Source organism: Xyrauchen texanus, chromosome 9 (genome assembly GCF_025860055.1).
Source record: "Xyrauchen texanus isolate HMW12.3.18 chromosome 9, RBS_HiC_50CHRs, whole genome shotgun sequence".
NCBI classification, from domain to species: domain Eukaryota; kingdom Metazoa; phylum Chordata; class Actinopteri; order Cypriniformes; family Catostomidae; genus Xyrauchen; species Xyrauchen texanus.
The window spans coordinates 27887757-27899352 of record NC_068284.1 but is presented as its reverse complement, the minus strand read 5'-3'; the positions used below and the strand labels follow the sequence as shown (position 1 = coordinate 27899352).

Here is an 11596-nt window from a genome sequence, read left to right as displayed (position 1 = left end):
CTTGATTCTGTACAACATCAAGGCTACAACCAAATTCCAGGCATCTAATATCCCTTGATACGTGTTAAACTCTTAAATGTTACCAATGACATCCGGTTTGGTCATTCTAAACTCTAAATTGCACCAAAACTGCTTCATTACAGAAAAAGCACTGTACACTCTGATTCTGTGTTAATGTATTAATAAAGTCAGTTTTGATCATGCAAATGACAAATGCTCAGTTACACTTTAACACTACTCATTCCCTTTTTTATTTAGGTATGTCACAGTTCAGACAGTAATCATTTATTTGCAATCATTACTGATTAGTAACGCCAAGGAAATACCTGATACATTTCAGTCAACTCTGCATCCAAATAAAAACAACAACAAAATGCTCGAATGTTTATCCAACCTCAACTCCGAAAAGCCACAGCTACAATATATCAGCATATCAGTACAAATACAGAGCTAATTTTAGGATTCTTTGGCCTTTTTGGTCTCTCCATTCACAGTCATTCTCTTCCTCTTGATTCCAGCTTGCTCTGTTGGGATACATGACTTTTAAATATCACAAGGGTCATTCTAGAGCTGTAGGAATCTCACACAAAATATGAAATGGGCTCCTGACCTTTGCCTGTGGTTTTATTTTGCTCCTCTCTCTGAGCTGACTGCCTTGCAGAATGTGAGGTTGTGGAGGAGTCAGGGAGCTCTCTCCTTTGTCTGTGACCCTCTGGCATGCCTATCTCCTGGGCTCTTCCTAGAGAGAGGGTTGTGGTTTAGTAAGACTGGGAAGAGCACCATTGAAGCTCATAAGTCTATTATTATCTGCCTTTAATTTTAAATGTTTTTTCACCCCAATTAAAACTTCTATTATCAGTCAGTTTGATTGTAAATACTCTGCATTATGCATACTATACCTCTGACATCAAGAGATATGCAATTAGAGAAAACTAACAAAATCACAGGGCTTGTTAGTTTGCATTCATGTAGTAATGCAGCCAACTACGTTTTGCATTGTTGAAAGGTATTGATCGAAACATTAGGGCAATGACTAAGAAATGTTATTCTACATAATGGAGAGATAAGTCAAGGTACCTTGACTTGATAATCTGTACATAATAAATTATTTATTAAATACTTAAAGACACTTTTCTGACATCTAAACACTATCTTCCATAGCGCTTCAACATTTAAATTTCTATTCATTGGTTTAAGAACTCAGTAACACTTTAGAAGACCTTTCTTTAATAACATTAGCGAATAACAAAATGAATAACATTCATTAACAAACATTATTGCATATTACTAAGTGCATTGAAACTACGGTAGTTAGAATTTTTATTTTTTTTATGTACATCACTAATTCTGCAAACTAAATGTAAACTAAATGTTAGTTTGTGAGTCTAACATTTATATTTCCTATTGACACTTAAGCAGAAGATACAAATAACCATCTTAGACAAATGCTTTTGTGAAACAACTTATGTGCCTAAGCCTTTTGCACAGTAATATCATTTATTCTTATCATGACAGAGTATTGTGTCAAAATAACAACAATGTCATAATGATGACTTTCTAATGAAAGTTAATATGAAGTGTTCCCACTTGCTGATATCACAAATTAACAGAATTTAACTCAATTGGTGATAAAGATTACTGAAACGCCATGTAAATGTTGATTCGCATTTTGCTCTCAGTTCAATATCGAGTAATATGGGTACATTTCTGTTACAAAGTCATTTTTGCTTACATATAAATGAAATTCTCTCTCAACTAATGCTCTTAATTATAAAGGAACCTTCTAGGCAATCCTTCTAGGTACACTTCTAAAATATTAATTTGACTAATTATACTTTATAATTAGTTTTTCATCAAAATGTTCAAATTTTTGCTTTTGAAAAACATTCAGTCTATTCCATCAAGTAATGTCCTAAAATTGCATATATTATGTTGCATATATATTTGTTACATTTGTATTGTTTATTTACATAATTTATACTATTTACAAGTATTTATTAACATAGATATGTAGAACACGGTACTGTCTATATAAGAATGGTGGTATTAGCTAGTGAGCGCATACACATATATATATATATATATATATATATATATATAACAAGAGAAGACGTGTGTGGTTTCTTAAGCACATTCATGTGTGATTAGAATTAAATGTTTCTTTTGTTGTTTTCAAAATCAACAACTGACTGTAAAAGAGACAGACATTATTAAATGACAAATGGATCCCTGGATCTCAACTTTGGACACAGAATGAGTTAAACCCAACTTTTACTCTCAACACGCAGTCAAAAGACTAGCTGAAAGCTAATAAATTCTTCACTATACTACGGAGTGAAATCTGAACATTTACTAGCCAGTTGCTAATCATATTTTTAGTCACACAATGCGAGATTTGGTTGCACATGCAAGTGATTTACTTGCATTACATAGGGTTACCACAGAGTAAAAGATCGATCTTGAGATTTGAGTATTGATATCATTCAAACCAAGATCACAATGTATTGGAAAATCAATATTTTTACCCAGCCTTATTAGGTAACACTTTACAATTAGGTTCCATTTGTTAACAACATTAACTAACAATGAACAATACTTTTAAAAAAAATTTTTTTTATCTATGTTAATTTTAACATATACTAATAAATGTTTCAAAATCAAAAGTTGTTTTTGATAACATTAGTTAATGCACTATGTTTTATTAACTAACAATAACAAAGATGCATAAATGCTGTAAACAATATATGTTTATTGTTTGTTCATGATAACAAATGCATTAACTAATGTTAACGAATGGAACCTTAATGTAAAAAGTTACCATAAAGTAGTTCCTTGTCTTAACCAAACACATTATTTTGTTATTTTTTCCTACACAACTATAAAAAAGCCTGCATTATTTATTAGGCCAATGTATTCAACAAAGGTAAGAGCACTGTTAGTTTAAGCAAACATGCAGCAGCACACTCACTAATGAATGGATCTGAAAGAAAACAACAAAAGAAAAACAAAGTCACACTTTGTAAAAGCAAAACTACACAGACTGCAAAGCTGCCACATCCCCAAAAAGGATGAAACTCTTTTATTTATTTTGGTTCATTTTTTTTTTTTTTTTTTTTTACAAAGTACACAAAGTTCCTTGAATGTTCATATATCAGTTGTATGATCAACTCTTGATTCTCATCAGACTATTTAGTAATAACATTACGACTATAAACAACATTTGTTGTCTTGCATGCAACAATGAGGGGAAAAAGTTAATACAAATTGCATATCAGTACAATGGATCACTCTACCAGCATTTACAAAGATTATGTTTAACAAACAAATTAGACAAGTTGCCATTAGGTTTGAACAGCAAATTACATATTCCAATTCCACACTCAGTTGTGAAAGTCATGCACAATGCACAATTCTCTTATTCCTTTAAGCCCAATAGTACCATTCAAAAGGCAATGTGCATTCATGAGGACACTGCAACACAGCAAAGTGCTTGCGGAAAGAAAAACTCATCTAACATTATGGTCCCAAATAAAAGTAAACATTCACGCACCCTGCGCAAAATACAGACAGTCCCGTTTATAAATATATCAGCAAAAAAAATTCTTGATGATCTACAAATAATCAAAAAGGGAAAACAAACAAACAAGCAGAAAAACTAAATGTACAGACATCTGAACAACAGTACTAACATTGGTTTTTTTTAGCTCAAATTTGTGCTGAAAGGGCTCCATTATCTTACTTGTGTTCCAATCGCAGGAGCTGTTCCTTACCATTTATGGTTAAAGATTTTAACTGTCCATCTTCTTCCACTTCTACTCGTTCCTGTCCATTCTCTATGATTCTACAGAAACAAAAAAATAGCACATTCATGAATTACAGGAGGGAATAACCAGGGATTTAAAATTTGGGTGTTATGTTGCATATATATCTCAAATATATATTTTTTTTACTTTGTAGAAGGTGTCTACCTTTTTGTAGTGATTTTCCTGCCATTTATGAATTTAGTGGAGGATGACACAGAGCGAAAGTTGCCCATGCCTCCGCCGCCTCCCCCTCCACCTATTGAGCTTGATGAGAATGAGGTAAAGCCACCTCCTCCCATATGCCCAAAGGGGCTGAAACCTATAGTGTAAAAAAAAACAAAAAACAGATGAAACACGTTAGTTATTATATCCATTGGGTACAAGCCATTCATATTGGTGAACAGAAATCTGCACAAAATATAAATGTGTTCAATACTACCAAAAAACTCTTTAATTATTTTGGGCACCAGTCAAAACTAGGCTAATCCATGAGCTATATCCTTAAGCATTTACAACAATGACTGATGCCTAGAATATACACAATTTTGGTCTTAATTTGAAGTGATTACTTTTGCATTTGCACTTTTCAGTTTCAAAGAAAGCAAACATGTTTGTAGCATCTTACCTGCATCAAAAGATGAAAATCCCGCCCCAAAAGGTGGGAAGCCACCAAAGCCCCCGAAAAAGGACCCGCCTGTCCGGCTCCTGCTCATGCCCCGCTGATGCCTCCGACCACCACCAAAGAAGTCATCACCAAATGGATCTCCCCCTAAAAGCCCAAGGAGGACTTTTTAGAGCTGTTTGCATGCAAGCTTTATTCAGTAATGTATTGAAACTATAACCAGATAAATTCTAAAGCCATTAATAAAAATGGGCACACATTCACACTCACCAAAGAATTCTGCAAATGGATCATGTCCACCAAAGAATTCCCTGAAGACATCATCTGGATTGCGGAACGTGAATCCTCCAAAGTGGTCACCATTATAATGACCACCTCCTCCTCCTGCCCAAATGGAGATGAGAGGTGTCAGGTTTGAGCATAGTGGACAAGGGGCCAAAATAAAGCAGTTGCTTTGTGATCCTCACAACTGACAAAATTGTTAATGTTCAGTATTTTAATATTAAATAATAGCAATGAGGAAAGTAGACATATACAATTCTAATTTAAATTTAACAGCATGATATTAAAATACATTGAAGCATGCAATTACCTCCACCTCCTGCTAAGCCTTCTTTGCCATATCGATCATATATGTTCCTTTTGTTTGCTGAAAAGATGAATTAAAAAAAAAATATTTGCAACTACATAAACTCCATAAATTAATAGTAAATCAGAAAATATTTTTTTTTTACTGCACATCAACTCCATAATCTAGCAACTACATTATTCATGTATAAACTGTGAATCACAACTGGAAAGTAGTACGTAGCCACACAAAGTGGGTTCACAATTCATTTGTTTGGAAACTTACAAAGAACCGACCATAAAAATGGTGGCTCAAACCTGAGCACAACTCTTCCTTCAGTTTTGGTGTGTCTCAAAACTGCAGAGTCTGTATAAGGCTGATAAGTCTGGTTGGGCTACAACGACATAGGAAATGTTTTAGATACAATTGAAGTTAGAAATTTACATACACCCAAATACATTTAAACTCAGTTTAACTCAGTAACTCAGTCAGGTTTGTAGGCCTCCTTGCTCGCACATGCTTTTTCAGTTCCGCCCACAAATTTTCAGATTGAGGTCTGGGCCACTCCAATATCTTGACTTTGTTGTCCTTCAGCCATTTTGCCACAACTTTCGAGGTACACTTGAGGTCATTGTCCATTTGGAAGACCCATTTCTGACCGAGCTTTAACTTCCTGGCTGAGGACTTGAGATTTTGCTTCAATATATCCACATAATTTTCCTTCCTCATGATGCCAACTATTTTGTGAAGTGCACCAGTCCCTCCTGCAACAAAGCACACCCACAACATGATGCTGCCACCCCCATGCTTCACAGTAGGGATGGTGTTCTTAGGCTTGCAAGACTCACCTTTTTTCCTCCAAACAAAACAATGGTCAGTATGGCCAAACAGTTAAATTTCGGTTTCATTAGAACAGAGGACATTTCTGGAGCAGTGGGTTCTTCCTTGCGGAGCAGCCTTTCAGGTTATGTTGATATAGACACTTGTCTACCCATTTCCTCCAGCATCTTCAATAGGTCCTTTGCTGCCCTTCTGGGATTGATTTGCACCAAACTACATTCATCTCTAAGAGTCAGAACGAGTCTCCTTCTTGAGCGGTATGATGGATGCGTGGTTCCATGGTGTTTATACTTGTGTACAATTTTTTTGTACAGATGAGCATGGTACCTTCAGGCATTTAGAAATTGCTCCCAAGGATGAACCAGGCTTGTGGAGGTCCACAATTCTTTTTCTGAGGTCTTGGCTGATTTCTTTTGATTTTCCCATGATGTCAAACAAAGAGGTTGAAGGTAGACCTTAAAATACATCCACAGGTACACCTCTAATTCAGTACGCCTACTATCAGAAGCTAATTGACTATTTGTCTAAAGGCTTGACATCATTTTCAGGAATTTTCCAAGCTGCTTAAAAGCACAGTTAACTTAGTGTATGTAAACTTCTGACCCACTGGAATTGTGATTAATTTGTGATTGTGATGTCAATTAAAAGTGACACAATCAATTGTTGGAAAATTTGAAAAATGTCAAGCACAAAGTGGATGTCCTAAACAACTTGCCAAAACTATATTTTGCTAATATTAAATCTGTGGAGTGGTTAAAAAATTAGTTTTAATGAATTCAACCTAAGTGTATGTAAACTTCTGACTTCAAATGTAGCATGCATCTTGTTTAAACAACACAGTGAGCGTTTGCGCAATAAGCAGAGTCACTTTTTGGATACGAGCAGCTTGTTCGCAGCATATATGAGAACCTTGTATTTCCTCTAAAATGTACCCTGCTTACACCTGGTATTAAGATGCATCTTGGGTGATCCATTCACATGTGGTCAGATGAGACACATCACAGTTTACACTTGGTCGCTTATCATCTGTGTCACTGCATTTTGAGGTCAGACACACTGAAGAAATTCCATTACATTCTTTTGCGTGTACATGTATGTGCTTTTTCAAATTGGATGGTTATTTCCTTTTAAAGCCACAGTTAACTGGCAAAGTTGAAACTCTTGTTTTAGTACAGCGGTTGATTGATGAGTGAGGCTGTCCGAAACGCATTAGAATGGATTAGTGTATACACCTCAAATGCAATGTGGCCACATGTTTTTTACTACCTTTGTACATTTGTGATCTGATCACAAAACGTTTTGGACCTCATTTATACCGTACGTATCGCTGACTACTTGTGATCGGAAACACCCGAAATGCATCTTAATACCAGGTGTAAACAGGGTCATTGTAACCACAGTATTAATGATAGAACTTTTTTTTTTTTTATGCATTTGGCAGGCGCTTTTGTCCAAAGCGACTTACAGTGCACTTACTACAGGGACAATCCCCCCGGAGCAACCTGGAGTTAAGTGCCTTGCTCAAGGACAAGATGGTGGTGGCTGTGGGGCTCGAACCAGTGATCTTCTGATTAACAGTTATGTGCTTTAGCCCACTACGCCACTGCACTATATATAAATATATTAAAAAAGTCAAGTTGTTGAGTTCATAGTTAAATAAGTTTTAATCTTGTGAATGTTAAGACATACCATCTGAAAGGACTTCATAAGCCTCTGAAAGTTCTTTAAACTTATGTTCTGCCTCCTCCTTATTATCAGGGTTCTTATCAGGATGCCACCTGAGAGCTAGTTTCCTGTAACTACAGGGGACAGGCACCATGATGCATTGAGATATTAATGAGTCAAGAAAAACAGAATAACAATTAAAATAACTGAAAAAGAAATTCATTACAGTGCTACTGTTTATTGGAACTGTTGATTTGCATGTGTTACAGAGGTATAAAGAGAAGAATTTTATTTATAGAGCTTACGCTTTTTTTATGTCGTCTGGAGATGATGTTTTCTGCACTCCTAGAATTTGATAATAGTCCACCATGACTTCAGAGGACCACCAACTTCAATCGCTATAGAGAGAAAAATAAGACAAGAAATCAGTGCATTTCAGCAAGGAATTAAAGCCAAAATGAAACCACAATGGCAAAAATTTTTACTTCCGTAATGTGACGTAATATTCAATGATTTAAAAAAAAAAAAATGCAAGGCAAGACTCGATTTTATCTCTCAGGCATTAACTGAATTGTGAAAGGTGGACTCGATATGACATGTGGCCTTGCTGATGTCAGCAAAAAAGGAATGAAATTTCAGAGGTGGAGCAAGACTTTGGAATTACAATGAATTGCTCACAATAAGACCAGAAACATGAATTAATAAATAAAATAGTGCCACTTGTCTATTTACTGTACATTAACAGTGATCATGTGTGTGATATTAGAAAGAGAAAGGACAACTGCAATAGAGGTGAGGGTAACCAATCCACTCTGCAAATTCTGACAATCCCCATTCGCACAGTCCATTATAGTAAACGTTAGAAACTTGTCTCCCCTACTACCAGTCAAATGTTTAGACACACACAAATGATTTTGTTTTTAATTATTGAAAAAAAATATATATTTAAAGGCTTATGCATACATGCTATCAAAGCATTGCATTTATAGGTACATTTTATCTACATGTAAATAACATCTAAACATATTAGCAATAATACTCAGGACTCAACATTAGGGCTGTCAACTGGGCAGATAAACTAAGTTTGAATTTTTACCTTAAATATTTTCAAAATTCGAATAATATTCAAATTTTAAAATCAGCTGAATTTTTTTAATTGATGTTGATTCCTTAGTCCACAAGAGGGCGCATTAAATAAATAAACCATACAGCGCTGTTATATGAATGCAAAAAACATTCCTGGTTGTAAAAAAAAAAAAAAAGAAAGAAAAAGAGCATTCCATTAAAGCAAATGTTCATAAAATAAATAAAAAGTTGTATTTATTTTTTTTATAAATAAACGACGACACACGCTTCAATAGACAGTTCACATGATGTTACACTTACTGATACAACAGTATACTACCCCTAACTCAAACTTCATAATAACAGCAAAATACCACATTGCTTTGTATTCATTACAGTGTATGCAGGGTAGCAATATTTCCAGATAGAAGTGGTATTTGGCTGAACTCTGTGGTGAAGCGTCTCAGACTATGAGCCCTGGCCAGGGGCTGTTCAAACAGACAGAACACAACAGATGGAAACAAACACGAGGATCAAAACAGACACACATTTTTTTTCTTAAATATTTTTTCTTAAATTCAACATATATTGAAATTCGAATTTTAATTTGAAAGCCCTACTCGACATTAACGCTTGTCTGGGACAAGTGGAGGGGCAAGTTTGAAGGGGCAAGTGAAAAAGTATTTTACTTGCCCGACCAGACAAGTAGCTTCATTAAAAAGTCAATAACGATAAAATAACCGGTTATATTTGTGATATAGCCTAGGCCAGCGTCACTTATTACAAAGTTTATATTCTTATTCTGCTGTTGAAAATAATCCAAAGTCTGTCATTTTATAATTTGCTAGCGATCTAGTAATGACTGACAGGCGGCTTATGTGTGTGCGTTGAATATGCGCATGTGATCCGAGAACGCTTGTGGTAATGCAGATTTGCATCTGACGTCAAATTATTCCCAATAATAATACAAATTCCACCGAAATGGCTATCTTAGTGAGGTATTCATGTAAATACAGTGACAAACGCATGTCAAAAACATACGTAAACAGTGGGGAAAAGGTGGATTTGAATCAAAATGTTGTAAATGTAACCTATTAGACCTGCTGCTGTCTAGTGTGTTGTTAATATTAATCAAACAAACATAACAAGAACATGAGAAAAACTTACTGCTATTGACTTAGTAACTTTAGTAGCTTTTCAAAGTATTAACGTATTATAATCATACAGTAAAGACTAATAGTAGATTTATATAGCATTTCACTCTGAATGTTTACTTGAATACTTTATATACTGCTGTTAAAAAGCAGTTTTCTAAATTTGTATTTTTTTCTATTATTTGTAATTATTCATTGCTTTTTTAATTTTTATTGTATTATTGACTGTTTACTTGTCTTAAATAATTACTTAAGTATTTGAAACAATTCTTGCATGAATAACAAATTACTTCATGTTATTATTTGTATTGATAATAAAGCTGAAATCAAAAATAGTCAAATTTCACTACTGACAACTATAAAAACCCCCGTTTGCTTTGAGCGACCCGTTTAGACCCACCCCAACAACTTAACCCAACCAATGGTGTCCGTTTGGGGCGTGACTATCTGAAAAAATGCGGCCTGGAGTGACGTATTCAGAAAGCTGTTTTGAAAACATTGTTTATTATCGCAATTCCATTCGGTGGCGCTAGGGTCGCAGAAATTACACAATTCAGCTTTAATGTCGAGCCCTGATAATGCTGCTAAAATACTTTTGTTTGTACAAATGTATGTGGTTATGATAACTGGTGACAGATAGGTCTGTCTGATCCTGTGTAAATAGTGAATGGCTCATTCTGCGGTACAATGTCTGTTTTGAGACTAATACAGATTATCCTACGGTCAGTTTTCCCAAACAATAGTGCTTGATACTACCAGGCTGTTTTCGTCTCAGAACCAAAAACATCAGCATGTGATGCCTCCATTTTGTCTTTAATGGCCCAGAGCCCATCAGATCAGCCTCACAGTGTCTCATTTTGTGGTAAACACCGGCTAGGAAAGTAACTGAACGGAGGGGTTTACTTTCTCGAAGCACACTTAAACTCCCAGTGTTGGTAAGGATGCTTGTATACAAAAGAGGGATTTTACATACCTGTTATAACTGCACTCACTGAATGTGTGAACGCTTAATTTCTAATTAAACTTCATTAACGAAATTTTGGATTTAATTTAACAAGAAAAAAAAACGTACAGTACACCATTTGTCAATATAAGCTGTGACAACATTCATATATACATGTGGCCATCGCTTTTTCGTTATATTAGTGCAATAGTCAAATAAATATCTACAAAACGCACGTATTGTATTACAGTCTTGATATGTCAACAAGATATCTAACTAACCATCAATAACACTAATACAACTCCCAATTTAATAAGATCCCCATGACTAATTAAACGCTTATACTGTTAACATTTTACCTGCATTTACATGACACCAAAAACAGTAATATAGTGTGTTGTTATTCATATTTCTAGATGAGCTAACTAGCTAGCAACAAGACCATCAGCTGGAGAGCAGACACATTTTTATTTATCTCGTGAAACAACCGTCTCCAGTAACCCTTCACAATAGATTTAATAATTCACCTACCTTGTGTTTCAACTGCCAGAGCCAACTGCTCTGTCTTTGGTGCACTTCGGTCAGGTTGAGAGACGCTGTATCGAGCTGATTTGACAACAAGCATCGAAGTATCCGGAAACAATACGAATGTTCTAGCGTTTGTAAGGATTTGACGTCACATCCTGCTCTAAGCAATAGGCATTCGAGCAGTTGCTTCCAATTAATCAGGAGAAATAGATCCTTCTGCGGCTTGGCGGCCGCGTTATTACGTAAAATACTAACCGCAGTGTTTTCGTCCACTGGTTATTATTCCTTTAGTTCATGTTTTTTAGGGGCTGTTCACGCCGAACTTTTTTTTTTGCGTCCGCCTGCGCTGTTTTTCCAGTTGTTTCAGCAGGTAAACATGTCTTACTGTTTTTTCAGCGTCTATCGCAG

At 35.3% G+C, this 11596-nt stretch overlaps 1 protein-coding gene across 2 annotated transcripts; it reads right to left on the bottom strand.

Moving 5' to 3' along the window:
• Positions 1 to 207: 207 nt before the first annotated feature.
• On the bottom strand, positions 208 to 11352 carry LOC127648876 (dnaJ homolog subfamily B member 6-like). 2 transcript variants are annotated; one of them, XM_052133687.1, is made up of 10 exons: positions 11192 to 11352; positions 7804 to 7896; positions 7523 to 7632; positions 5018 to 5074; positions 4696 to 4809; positions 4429 to 4572; positions 3969 to 4122; positions 3771 to 3841; positions 611 to 739; positions 208 to 524 (listed from the first exon to the last, which is right to left on the bottom strand). In XM_052133687.1, exons 2-10 carry the CDS (start codon positions 7866 to 7868, stop codon positions 457 to 459), a joined length of 912 nt encoding a protein of 303 aa, XP_051989647.1. In that variant the 5' UTR covers positions 7869 to 7896; positions 11192 to 11352; the 3' UTR covers positions 208 to 456. The 2 variants fall into 2 exon arrangements, with proteins under 2 accessions (XP_051989647.1, XP_051989648.1); XM_052133688.1 differs by lacking the exons at positions 208 to 524; positions 611 to 739 and having other exon boundaries at positions 3050 to 3841.
• Positions 11353 to 11596: the final 244 nt, after the last annotated feature.